This window comes from Manis pentadactyla, chromosome 4 (assembly GCF_030020395.1).
Source record: "Manis pentadactyla isolate mManPen7 chromosome 4, mManPen7.hap1, whole genome shotgun sequence".
Taxonomy (NCBI): Eukaryota; Metazoa; Chordata; class Mammalia; order Pholidota; family Manidae; genus Manis; species Manis pentadactyla.
In genome coordinates this window covers 92,951,023-92,965,046 of record NC_080022.1, presented here as the reverse complement: position 1 = coordinate 92,965,046, position 14,024 = coordinate 92,951,023, and the positions used below count along the sequence as shown (strand labels likewise).

At 40.8% G+C, this 14,024-nt stretch overlaps 1 protein-coding gene across 5 annotated transcripts in view; it reads right to left on the bottom strand.

Annotated features, from left to right (window-relative positions):
• The window catches only part of NTNG1 (netrin G1), a 319,781-nt gene extending 309,898 nt beyond the window's left edge, over positions 1-9,883 (bottom strand). For 4 of the 5 annotated variants that reach the window (XM_036895329.2, XM_036895330.2, XM_036895331.2 and 1 more), the window contains exons 1-2: positions 8,510-9,879; positions 913-1,752 (exon numbers count right to left, since the gene is read on the bottom strand). In XM_036895329.2, coding sequence (XP_036751224.1) covers positions 913-1,158 — 246 coding nt within the window. In that variant the 5' untranslated portion in view covers positions 1,159-1,752; positions 8,510-9,879. Of the gene's footprint in view, positions 1-912; positions 1,753-8,509 lie in introns of all 5 variants that reach the window. The other variant, XM_036895327.2, reaches the window with a different exon arrangement.
• Positions 9,884-14,024: the final 4,141 nt, after the last annotated feature.

Below are 14,024 nucleotides of genomic sequence, written 5' to 3'. Positions count from 1 at the left end.
ATGGCTTTGATCACCAAACTCTTTACTAATATTTCAGAAGTGTATTTTCAAAGAAAATTTTCAGTGAAATTTCAGTGTGTTGCTCCAATGATGTCTTTTCACATAGCATTAACTTTCCACCCAGACAAAAGACCCATAAACACAATGAAAAGGGTGAACTCTGCAACTTTGCCCATCAAAAGGATCGTCCCTGAGTTTGTATGTCCCAGGTCATTACTTTTCAACAATGTTTTCATCATTCTATCTTTGATATTTAAAAAACCCAAAGAAAACCATGACCCTTGATAGTAAGGGGCTGCAGGAGTTGATAAACAAGACTTTTCTGGAAAAGCTTTTCACAAGGCTTTATTAGCCCCTCTCTCCTCTGCTTCTCTTCTCATGAGTCTCCTAGCCAAAGATCTCCTGTCTCCCAGCCAAAGATTTCCAGATCACAGCAGTTCCCTGATGAGGAAAACCATGCGACCTCATATAACCTCGAACTGTGAAACTTGGCTGGGACTAGATGGATATATATATAAAGAAACTTTTGTGCATTTAATGTAAGTTCACCGATGGAGGTTACCCTTACCATAACACATACGGCCTAATCATATTCCCAAACTCCAATATGAAATTTATCCTTCAGTTGGACTTTTTCTTTTACAATTTGTATACAGTACAACACCTGTCTCAGTGAACCTTTGTTTGCAGGAAAGCAGAAGGCAGGTTCCAGTGCATCAATCACACTGTGCTAATTGTACTTCCGGGTCATGCAAGCCTCCACTAAGAAAGAAGCTCACCTGTTAGGACCAATTTGCCACCTGCAGATTCAACTCATTTTATGAGTTGAGTTTTTACATTCACCACATTTGTGTGCATATATGACATGTCCCCACTTAATAAGAAATATTATATTCCAAAGGGTGGCCTCACCATTGCACAGAATGTCTCAGGAGGGTCTCCGCAGGTAATGTCTGGAGGATCCAGTTTCACTTTCAGGTACTTGGTCATGTCCGTGGATTCTGGCTGACAGGCCATGTAATCCCAAACTTTCCCTTCTTCTGTGTAAATCTGTGTCTTACACACATCATAATGTCCCCACACCAAAGGGTAGGGCTGCATCACTGAGGACACCGTAACCCAAAGGGCATGAATTGACAGGAATTGTGACAAATACATCTCTATGTTCTTGGCAGTCTTCGTGGTAATAAAGCAGGGTTTGCTTATCTGTGATTTATGTCTATTTCACATATAAATATGTCTATATATAGGTATGTCTGTATATATATATTAATATATATGTGTGTGTGTATATATATATATATATATATATAATATATATATATTGTGCATATATATATATAATATTATATATATAAAGAGGATGAGACCGCAAAGTAGATTCCAAAACTAAAAGTGGAGGGTGAAGAGATTGTGCACATTCAGGTATATTGAGAACTTTGGTGGAAGCCTAACATACTTGTGCATTAGACGTTAACAACTTGCAACTTTTTCGTTGTCCTAGAATATATCTATAAGACTCAAATCTAGTTTGGATTTTGTAAAAGATGCCCAGTAGCAGATAATGATTTAGCAAAGTGATGTCTCTCCAGTTGTATATCCGATAACCCTGGGTGGTCCTCGGTGTTCACGGCACGGCTCACAAGGAATGCTTTGATGCACTGAGGTATCAGTGTCTGAAGCAAAAGGATGAATGTCCACAGCCCTGTGTCTGTTTCTCATCAGACATTCTTTTCTTCTGGCACCAACACCCTTTAAGAAACAATAAGAGGAAGAGTTATGGTCCCAGAATCAATGCAGTACAAAATGTATGATATGTTGACATTTAAGAGTTTGATGCAATATAAGGCAAATTGGTGTAATATGTATAACCTTTACTCAGCTGCTTTGCTAGAATGAGCAAACCACAGAAATCATTCACACTGGGGAGAATTTCTAGATGGAGGATTTAACTCTTCCATAACAAAGACAGATGTGTTTGTTCCAGGTGAGTTACAGGTTTTCACTTCAAAGATTGTATTTCCATCTCGACAAACCTGAGAGCAGGCAGCTAGATTTAAGCATTTCTCACATATTGCAATGCTAGGAAATCTTCCAGGAGAACAATAGGGAAATGAGCGCTTTTGTAACAATGACAAAGAAGTGACAACTACTTGTATGCCTTTTGTCTAATGGCAAAGAGACCTTAAAAATCTCCAAATTCCTTGTATGTTTCTTAGCTTTTGTTAGCTGGAGTGAAAACCAGCACTGATGCACGAGCCTGTCCCTTTGGATTTGTTCATTATATTAGAAGATTTAGCATCTTTTGTTTAGTTGCATTTAGGGATTAAGATAACTTGGCTCTCTAAAAAAATACTCAAAAATAAAACCAAAGGAGTGAATTTTCCTTTCATAAGAATTTCCTATTTTCTTACATCTTTTTATAGCCCTTGCATCTGCATTTCCAGTTACTTTCTGTAACAGAAGAAGAGAATTTGTCCCAAAGGTGAATATTATATGCTGCTTTAAAACTAAAAGCTCTGTAGTAAAATGCACATTTTAAAATGCACATATAAAAATAGCTAAGGGAGGGTGAGTTAACAGGCCATGAAGCAGAGGAATATGTCACTAATTCTAAGAGATAATAAAAAATCACTATTACTTTTGGTTAACTGATAATGCAGTCTACAGAATGATGGGTACGAGTCACTGGTGAGTTTAACTGTCAAGTCTTCCTTTTAGAGAGACCACTGCCAAATCTAAACAAATGATAACATTTGGAATCCAGGTGTAAAGAAGTGTATCTGCTTAATTAGTTGTCATGATTGTCATAGTGCCAATAGTTAACTATTTATTGAACAATTGAAAAAAGACAAAAAAGCCTACACTATCAGAAGATACCCTTATAGACCCTTCAATTCACATTAAGAAGTTCACTATCTTCAAACAATCTTACAAAAGGAATTCACTATATTTAAATAATGTACCATCTTAAAATGAACCAAGCCATAGAGACTATGAAATGGCAACAAATGGTTGCATAGTGTTTCCATAGCAAAGTAATTTATAATAATTGCTGTATGGATGCAAGTGCAATTTTCATTATATTCAATTCAGAAAATGTTATCATACAACTGCAATTTGTGATATTTGCTATTGGGAAAAGTGTTGAATATTTGAGTTCTTATGAAGCAATAATTAGCAGTTTGTCTAAACATGTATATACTACAGATTTGAATCTGCCTCTTCTTGTAACGTGAAGACTACCATCCTACAATTTGACAATTAATAAACTGAAAAGATGTTAAAAATACAAATATACATTTTCTAGATGCATTTCTCAACTGTGTTTACTACTTTATCATAATAAGAAGAAACACTTTCATGGATTGGGGGGAGCTGGGTATTACAAATGAAGCAGTGTAAAAAATACTCTGCTATAAATTATTAGCTTCAATTCTTAGTTTCAAATACATAGCAACTTATTTACCACGAACAATATAATCTTGAAGACCTCGGATGGACTGCTTTGATTCTGAACTGAGTATCATGAGTTAATTTTTAATATTATTTTTTAAATGTGAACTTAAGCATATATTTGAATGCTCTCTGAGATTAATCTTCACAGTTTTTAATTAGCAAATGTTATCCCTAGTCCATTTATTCTTCGTACCGCTGTCTTCAATCCCATTTTGCCTTATTAGAACCATAAAACAGGGTGACCAGATAAACGTGCATGAGAAATTTGGACGCTGAGGAAATGTATGTGAATCTGTTACCATTTCATGACACAACAGTGATCCCAATATAACGGACTCTCATTAGAGTATAACAGAATTATAATAAAGGTCATTACACAGAATTATGGACTACACCATTGATCGAAGTTTGAGAACTGACAAGGAAAAAATGCAGAGGAGAGCAAGATACTTGAATATTAGGCAGTTGCAGGACTGTGCAACAGACATTCTTGACAAGAAGCAGCCAATTATAGCTTAAATTTCTGGCACATAACCAGTTGTGATTAATAGTTTTCCATTACGTTACAGACATATTATTAATGTATTAAAAATGTCAAGCTTTGGCAAGCACTAATATGGCATGGCTCAGTTAGTGTGCAGAACTTACATTTAATAAGCTCCCATTGACACAGAAAAGATATTGACCACAGCATATCACAGATCAGGAGCGGAGGGCCCATTAAGTCTTTCAGTAACATAATTATTTAATTTCATTCTAATTTTTATGTCTGTAGCATCACCTATATATCCTTCATATCAGTTCTCCTGACTTTTCAGTGCCACATACACTTCAAAGAAAATCCTTTTAATTTAAAATGAGTACGAAATTAAATCTATGATCTTGCATGACACACAACAGAAAAGAAGCCTCTGTCAAAATCAGGAATTTGCTATTAAAGTATAATCATGGGGTTTTCAAAGAAAATAAAATGTTATTAAAAATAGAATATTATTTACCCCTTAACTTCTATTATCTAATGGCACCAGTTCCCATCTGGCTATGGTTTTAACCAGGTTGAAATCATCAATAGCTTCTTAAAAGCTAGGTCACACAGCAAATAGCTAGGCAAACAGATTATGAGAAGGACGGTCAGTGACATGTTTGGGGATTTAATATACTAAACCAATCCCTTCTGGCCCATAACTGGACTAACTGCCAAGTGATGCAGGCTTTGAATTTGTCTCAGGTGTCCATATCATCTGTACGTGAGCAGTTTCCGAAGAGCTTTGGGAAGCCCCAGCTCTAATTCTTTATTTTGCAAATGTTGGGACTCACTGTAATCAAATAATTCCATCATCTCTACCTGTGCACTGAAGTTCTGAGAAGTCCTCTTGGATAAAAATACCCACTAGTATGCTATGAGTACTCCACAGACCTCTCACTGGTGTATAAATTTACAGACCCAATGTAAAAATATAAAATTATGTCATGTCCTCAACTTGACAGATGTTATTGATCTGGACTATGAGTTATAATGTGCTTTACATATATGGAACACCCTTTTATCTAGGGTTCTGTAGCGAATTCCCTTCCACCTTGGTTTGGCTTTGCAGAAGGTATGTCACAGGCCCTTTCTCTCATCAGAAAAGAAACTTCCCAAAATATTACATAGAAGTAATCATGATCAAAATTATAGACAATTTATTACAAAAACAATTACCAATTTCATCAAATGAGAGGAAAGCATTAACAGTAAATCCCTAACTCTAGCAGGCTTCCAGCATTCATTTTATTATATAATCTCACTAGGAGGTGGGAGTGGTGGTAGTAGGCTATTTATTCCATAAATACTTAGCTCTTCAGGGGCACCTGAAATAGACAGCTATTGACTCATTAGAATTTTATAAATATGCATGTTTCTGAATGGGTAGGAACAAAAAGAACATTGAGTATAATCATATTCCATTGAGTGAAAAATATATAAAGATATGTCCAAATTCTATGAGCTTTCAAAACTAGCAGCTTCCAACACTGTTATATAATAAGATTGATTAGATGATGTATTTAACATATACTGAATGCTCTTTGCATTTATTTATTTGCTTTGAAGAAAGCATTTTCTGATCATCTTAATGGGAAACATTTGCTTCTATCCTTTTGTTAACTGTCTCTCAAAATATAAGGAGTTCAACATATACTGCAACATTACTGGCATATTTTACTCATACTTCATTGGGTATTATGAGCAACTGCCTATCATGAGATTCTTAATAAAACCAAACAGCACACCTTAGTATTTGAAAGATCTGTTTTTAGTGAGAGAAGAATGATTAAAGAATTTGAATAGCATATATTTTGCAGGATATCTGGGGACAGGATAATACATAAGATTGTTTCAGAATCAGTTAAGCCTAGAAAAATATCTGGTGTTTCATTACCATGGAATAACAAATTTTTCCTGTTCATGTAGGAAAGCTCAGAGGTCCAAGGTTTCAAACACATATTTGAGAAAATCTACACCCATCTAAAGTTTTGAACCCTGGATTCTAAAGATAAAATTATTTTTTAAAGCATGCTATATCTCTTACTGATCTATAATATACACATACATATTTTTATTAACATAATATATATTTTGTGAGTTGTATGAAATTTGATTTCTTTCCAAGCAACTTTGGGCGTTTATAACTCAAACTCTCTCTCCAAGTTTTTACAACATGTAGAAAACATATCAACTGAATGTATATAACAATTTAATTCTTTTTAAACCTATTACCTGATTTTTTTTTCAGATTAATAATGGAAACAAAGGCAGTTGTTTGCACCAATTACAAATACACAAAAGAAAATTGGAAAATACATTAGCCTCCTCCAAGAAGGCTAATCATTTTAACATATATGCCCAAAGAAAGCTGACAAAACAAAAATGTCAGTAGGAAACAAAGCTTTATGTGCAAATAGAATAATCTGTTCTCTTACAAAATTTTAAGATTACCCCTCTTAAATTTCACCATAGGAAATATCACCAATAGCTAAATATATGGAATTCTGAATGCCCTCATGTTGGTCTTTAATGATGAAACAGATCTCATTTCATGGCATTCAGAAGAGAAAGGGCAATACATCCCTTTATATGTGGGCTGGAACATTATATGTGAAACACTTGATGCACTTTTTGTTTTCATCCTGACCCACGTGCAAAGACCCAAATTTTGTCTTAATGAAAAACGGAGTTGCTTATCTCCCTAAAGAATCTTGGACAGTTGTTGAGCTGCCTTTCCTTTGCCAAAGAGAAAGGCGGGAGGGTAGGAGATTCAAAGTGACACAGTTCAAAATACATAATGAAATCTGGGGTTGCTAATTCCCCACAGACTAGATATGGTCTAAAGGGCGAGACAAATCAGAAAAACCTTATCCCTCTTCCGGAAAAAAAGAATTTTTGGAAAACTTCTAACAAGCTTAACCATTAGATATATTTGAATACATGATTTTGTTGCAAGTCTTTCTGGCTAATTTTTTTTCCATTTCTGTAACAGAAGAAAACTTTTAGTATTTTCAGCCATAAAATAGGGCCTTATTTCTAGAGCAAATCTATTGCCAGATACACCATATGTTTAGTTGAATTCTGAATCTCAGAATTTTCCATTCCAAAGATTGACAAACTGTTACGATAATGAGTGGCTCCATTACCATTCCCTGAGTAAAGAGAAGGGGGTAAGAGGTAGGAAACAAAAGCCACTACTCTCTGGAAATATATACTTGATGCTATGATGGTAACGCAACCTCTGACTTTTCCAAATAAGTTGCTTTAAAATCCCCGCTAGGAATTTTCCTCCCTTGCCCTGTAAGATGACAACCTCATTCTAAGTGGATTTCTGGGGCGGAGTGGGGTGGGGTGGGGTGGGGTGGGGGGAAGGTCCTCGGGTGAGGTTACTGAAATAAACAGCAGAGGGCGCAGTTTCTTTTTATATCTAAGTTTTCCGCTGTATGAATCACTTAATTGGTTATTTTGGGCCCAATAATATTCAGGATTATTTGTATTATATATAGGTATCTACAGATCCATACAGGAGAGCAATTCACTGCCCCTGGCCGAATCCATCAACCGATTAACGTAATGCCAGTAAATGATCTGAGAAAATATTACAAACCGCATTTCTACACCAAGTCTTTCCCTCCTCCAATTTTCGCTTCTCCCCAGCTGCACGAAATGGGATAGTAATGCTTTAATCTCGCATCAATAAAGCACATTAAAAGAAGGGAACTTCAAAAGCTGTCAGGGTGCCACCGGTTCCACGGGGCGGGCAAGAGGGCGAGTTTGTTCTATTTGGCAAAGAAAAGAAAAAGAATGAACGAACGAACGAACGAAAGAAAGAATCCTCCAGTGCGTTGTGTGTGGTCGGTCAGGCGTGAGAGAGGGAGAGCGCGCTGCGTGCCCGCCAGTCCGCGGACGGAGGCACGGACCCCGCGCCACGCTCGCGTACACGCACAGACAGCACCCCGCTCGGGGCGCACCCCCAGGAGGACTCGCTTGTGTGTGGGTGTGAGAGTGTGCGGGCTGTGCGCGCGCCCAGGCTCCGCGCGCCGCCTCCTCCGGGCGCTTCGCAAAGTTCCTCGCCCACCCAGAGCCTTGCCTCCCGCCTGTGGATTGCGCTGGCGGTGGGGGGCCGGAGGGAGCGAGGAGGCCGGGGGAAGAGGGGCAAAGACACGCGCACCGGTCGCCGAAGGAGGCGGCCGCCGGCGGCGCTTACCCGGGTGGCCCGTTCGCCCGAGAGCCGGGCTGGAGCCGAGTCGACGGCGCGGGGCGTCGGCCCTGCCCAGCCTGGTGCGCCCCGGGCGGCGGCCGCTGCAGCGGAGCCCGCGGGCGGCGCACAGGCGGGCGGCGGTGGCGGTTCCCTCCGAACCTGCTCCGGGGCCCCCGGGGGAGCAGCGGGAGGGGTGGGTGTGGACGCGAGTCGCGACCGCCGCCGCCGCAGCCCCGGGTCCCGGTGGCGCCCGGCCCGCCGAGGGAGAGGACTCAGCATCCCGAGAGCCCGCGCCCGCCCGCCACTCCCCGCCGCTCACTTACCTGCGTCTCCGGACCCTGTGGGGGCGCCTCCCGCGCGTCGCCCCCTCTCGGAGCTCTCACCCAGAGGGGAATTCCTTCCCGTTGACGTCCTCTTCCGAAATGCAAAAGATCAGTGACTTTGACAGGTAGACAAGGGGGAGGGAACAGGGGTGGGCGGAGAGGAAGGGAGGATGAGAAAGGTGCTTCTCCCTCCAAAAATATAGTGATGTTAATAATGAAATCGCAGCCTTCGCGAGGTCTTGCCGGACCAGTCCCCCGCTTGCCGGCTCTCCTCCTCGCCTCCTCGCGCCACTGCCTCTGCCACTTCTCGCCGTAAACTTTTACTGAGGGATTTTTTTTTTCTATTTCTATTTCTCTCGCTCGCTCGCTCTTTCTTTTTTTCCTTTAATTTTTTTTTTTAGGCTGCAGGACGATTTCCTGATTGCCGGGGATCAGAACCAGCGGCCGGGAGGTTCTACGCCGCTTGGCACAGCTTTCATTTTATTTCAGATGAAGACGTTGAGCTTAGTCAGAAGGGACATAAATCAGGACAATTAGCATTGGCGCCAAGAAGATCCTCGAGTACCAGTTTCGCCCGGGCTTCCTTCGCGCATTCCTCCACTCAAGTCAGAAATGTCACTGCACATACCGTTGACTGCTGCGAGACGCGACGCACCCAAAGTCCATTTGATGAAATATACATGGCCCACGACGCTCCTGGACTGCGGCTCCCGGGCTCCCCGCCCCCACCCGCGGCGCCCAGCCGGACCGCGCCGAGCGGGCAGCGAGCTCCCGGCAAACTTAGGGGCGCGTGCGAATGACAGAGTGAGCGCTGGGGCCGGAGAAGGGACAGAGGGCCCAGCAAGCCCGGGAAGCCGCAGCCCTCCGAGGGGTAGCTTGTACGTTTCACTTAAAAGCAGATCTTCTGCAACAGCAAGTGGAGGGATTGCAAACCTTATACTACCTCGAGACCTGGGCGCTCCGAGCGGTCCTAACTCCTTCCTGCTCGCTTCTGCTGCTGTTCTGGCCGCTGCAGCTCCACGACCTGTGAGCTGAAGCTCTGAGACCACCCTTTACCTCCCCCACCCCCAGATCGCCCACGGAGGCGCGGTTTCTAGTAGCGCTTTTGCGTACCTTCAGCTGCTATGCCCCGCCCGTCCCATCCCTCACTCCTCGTTCTCCTCCCCCAAACCTTTCGTAAGCACTGCCTCGCCCCCAGTAGTGATCGCAACAATGTTTTCAACCAACAGTTACCATGCCCAGCCAGTGGCCCCTACCGCGCAAGCCTCGAACCTCCTTGTTTAGAAATTCATTCCCCTTTGGAAAGTTGAAGATAGCTGTGCTTTTCAGGCTTCCTTGCCTTTCCCAAGAGAAACACAAATGCTCTGGCCCGTCAGCATTTCATTCCCCACCAGTGGGGGCTCAGACTTACCTGGAATCACTCTTAGCTACATACTAAAGTACAGTTAAAAAAAAAAAATATATATATATATATATATATATATATATATATATATATATATATATATATATATTCAGGCTTAGATTGGGTGAGACTTTAATTAGAAAGACTATTGCAGAGGGAGAAAGCTCTGATCTCAGAAATCTGTAAGCCTCTCAACACCAAACAGAAACAATCTTTTGTATGGTAAGGGGGGTAAGCAGTAAAGGAAAGTTACAGATGACAGGGTCTAAACCCAAGGCAACACCCGTGGTTTGACAAAGAATGTGCCTCTGTGGTCCATGGATTTTGGCAATAAGCTGACAAGGAAGTATGTTCTGCATTTTAGTGCGTGCTCAAACTTGTGGTCTAGTTAATGTTTACGGTCCGGTGGGGAGGAGAGGAACCTGACTCAGGTTTGGTCAAGGCAAAGCAAAGCGTAAGAGGAAGTGAGCAGCTGTGAAGACTTGGTCACTAACTGCAAGTCCTGTAGTGCAGGCATAGAGCTAAGAGCAGAGGAGTCATTTTTCTGTGATAATTGGGTAGCAAGGAGAAGGTTGTTAAACTGAGCCTGTGACCAGATCTTCCTTGGCCCTGAGCATCCAGGCAGGAGGCAGAGGCTCCTGGCACCCCAACCCTAAACACTCCAATGCCTGAGAGGTCACAAATGCATCCTCCCTCTTTTGACTCCCTCCAAAGCAGGCATCTATGATTTCTGTGCTTTCCACCTCCCCAGCTCTGTACTCAATCACGGACATTGCAAAAAAAGAGCCACCTACACAAATGAAACTCCTCCAAGGCCTTCTTACAATGGCCATTCCTGGCTCTGTCCCTGCTCATGCTCCTCCAGGTTTGAAATATATTGATTATATGGGGATGCCATTCACTACCTAACCTACCCTCACAGGCCCCCAGAGCCTAGTCCCTTCTGGGGAGCCAGTGGGACTTAGAAACAACTAGGCAGAGTGGACTTCTCACTGGTCACAGTCGGCTTGGCCTGACCACTGAAATACATACAGCTCAGCCTTACTGCTCCCTCTTGCCCTTTTCTCTCAAGCCAAGGAAACCCCTTCTGAGTTCCCATTCTGATCATTTTAGGTCCTTCTCCAACAAAAAAATAAATAAAGGAAAGCAATCTATGTGGAAATTAGAAAATTCCCTTCTGGAATATACCAAGATCTTTGTGATACTGGCTCTCAACTTGGAAGAATGATCTTTTTCAGCTGTCAAAATCTCAGAACTAACCTCCTTCCCCCTCTTCTTCCTATACTATATCCTCCCTTATTCCCACAGTTCCCTGGACTAGAAGGCAAACACCAGTCCCCAAGAAGTCTGATATGTGAATGGGGACCCTCTCCAATTAAGTAGCATCTCCCACTCTGGAGTGGAAAGCCTTCCCAGAGATGAATTTTTCTTTGAAACATCTGTTCTGATCTTTGCACAGATTCAGTAAGTCACCAACAAGGCATGTAGATTTAAACTCTGGGTGGGAAATCAGAATCCCCAGAGGGGATTTTTCAACATTAAAACCCCTTCCTCTTCACATCATGGTTTCTCCTCGTGGATGGGGTTGGGGGTGGATTTTTTTCCCCAAAAAGCACTTTGGGTGGATCTGACATACTCCCTCAAACTGAGAACCCATGAATTTATATATTAAACGAGCTTTCCTGAATATACCTTTGCTTATTTGTTTATGTAATACACATCAGAAATTTACTTTAGGTATTTTCTTCGCATCAGGAAAAATAATTTAGGACATGCTTACTTTTCCTATTATCCTTTCTTTCTTCACCTGTATATATTTAACTTTGTTTGGAAAGAGTTGCTTTTCTGTTTTTATTTAACCTTACAACTCTACTTTTTCTCCCCTCTCCTTTTAGAGAATTGTTTGATCTCTCAGTTCTCTGACTTCACTTCTATCACTGGTTTCTGTACATTCCTCAGTCATCCTCAACTTAGATTTTCATTTATTTGTACTCCTATTAGGTCTCTAACTATTGTTCATTTTTCTAGGTTATTAGCTATTTATAAACCTTCTTTTAAGAGATTTGGCAGGGCCATTTAAATACTTTTAACGTCAGCATGCCAAACTGGTAACGGTAGCATATTTGTAATATATCTGGCCTGAAAAGATACGCCTTCTTATAAATACTATAAAGTACTTGACATAAAGTAGGCATAAGATAAATGTTCATTGCAATGTGAATAATTTTTATCCATTCGCAGGATTCAGTTATAGCCTCCTTGGTAACAGGAACTAACTCACACTATATTAAATTAAGACTCAGATGTCGGAAATATCCAAATAAGGGACAAGTTCTATTTGGCCAATTGTATAGTATGTGATAGATGCTTTTTATAACTGCTGCTTGTGTCCCAGTAGAAACATCCTTCCTAGCAGTTGTAAAACCTTTAGCTCTTTCTAGCCTCCACTCTGTGCTTGGGGACATGTTTTATTACAGAGCCATTAGCAGTTTAGTTTTGACAGGTTTTGAAGTTCCTTACCTAACAGGATTTTTTAATGCTTAAATATTTTGACATTTAAACCTCTCACAAGTCCTAAGCATCTGGTATGGGCTCTATTGCTAGACTATATTGGCATTTCCCTGCTGTTGTAGGCATACCAAGTACCCTTATCTTGAAACTTTAAATTTACAAGCCCAAACTGTCCAACTATCAAGCGGGCCCACCATAAGTCTATCAACAACTTCATTTAGTTCTTCTTAGGACTGATAGGAGACTAAGGAAGGTATGCATTTTCTGTGTTACTGATTCTAGAACACAAAAAATAGCAGATGGTATAAACCACTGATAGTTAATGACTGATGGCAGGGGACGTGACCTTCAGCACCCATGTGCTTTCTAATATATGGTGCTGTGTAAAATAGTTTGGAAATAATAAACTTAGCTGCTTCATTAAAACAATAATCAAAATTAACAAAGTTTGGGGGGTTTTATTAGGAGGAAGCATGCAAACATAAAAGATGACCTTTTTTAGGCAAAAGATGACCTATTTTATGTCTCTTTTCTATTCCAACTTTATGACCCTAGAATTATTTGAGGGGGGATAGTTCTCTTATTTTTGTTTATCCTCTTTGACCTGTAAGAAATTAATGGAAATAATTTCTTAATTTTTATGCTTTCAGAGCACATGACAATAGTCATTTTTATCCAACAGTAAAATTTGTCAAAATGTGTCAAAATAACACCCTGAGCTTTTTTTTTTAAGTCTGTCTCAGTTTTTTTGAGACTCTGAACACATAGTCAATATTTGTTTAATGGTTTATATTTTCCTGAGGCTACAAAAAGAGGCACCCCACCAACCAGGATTGGATAATTCTATGGTCTGAACACACTCAGGAAGCTTCTACGAACCTATATCTTGTTGTATTTAGTTTATCTAAGATCATTCACTTATTTCTTGAGAAAAGGAACTCTCACAATCTAGTTTGTTGGCTGGAAAATTTCATCTCAACAGCTGTGTAGATTTCCTCAAATGTAATTTTCGTACTTTCATTTTTTATCCAGCAACAAATTGAGAAGGAGAATTTATGGAGGAAGACTGGGTAACACCCCTTGCCTAATTTAGAGATCTTTCCATCAATTCTATCCCAATGGTTCTTCTCTTCAATTCAATAAGTATTGATGGAACCCACAGTGCCTGCCAGGAACTGTATTAGGTGCCAGAAGCAATGCAAAGCTCTCAAGTCAGAGTACACACTACCATGTCAGAAAAAGAGAGCTGGACTAACTGTAATGTGCATTTTTAATGTTGTGCTAACAATTGCTTAAGAGAACTGTCATTGCAATGATCAAGTATTGAGTACCCAAGACAGGGCAAAAACACACACAACTGTGTGTGATGGTACAGGGCTTCAAAGACCTCCCAGGCCATTGGCCCAAACTACAACAGAGCGCAGCCTCTGTGGTTTAGCTGCTTCTGCAAGAAGTTCTTGCACTGTCATAAATGTGGGGCCCAGTGCAATAATGACTGACCTAAAATTTGGTGAACCACTTCAATGAGAATATCCATGATGAAAGATAGTCCAAGAATGGAAAAAAGCAGACACAGAAGAGGACTCACAGATCACACGG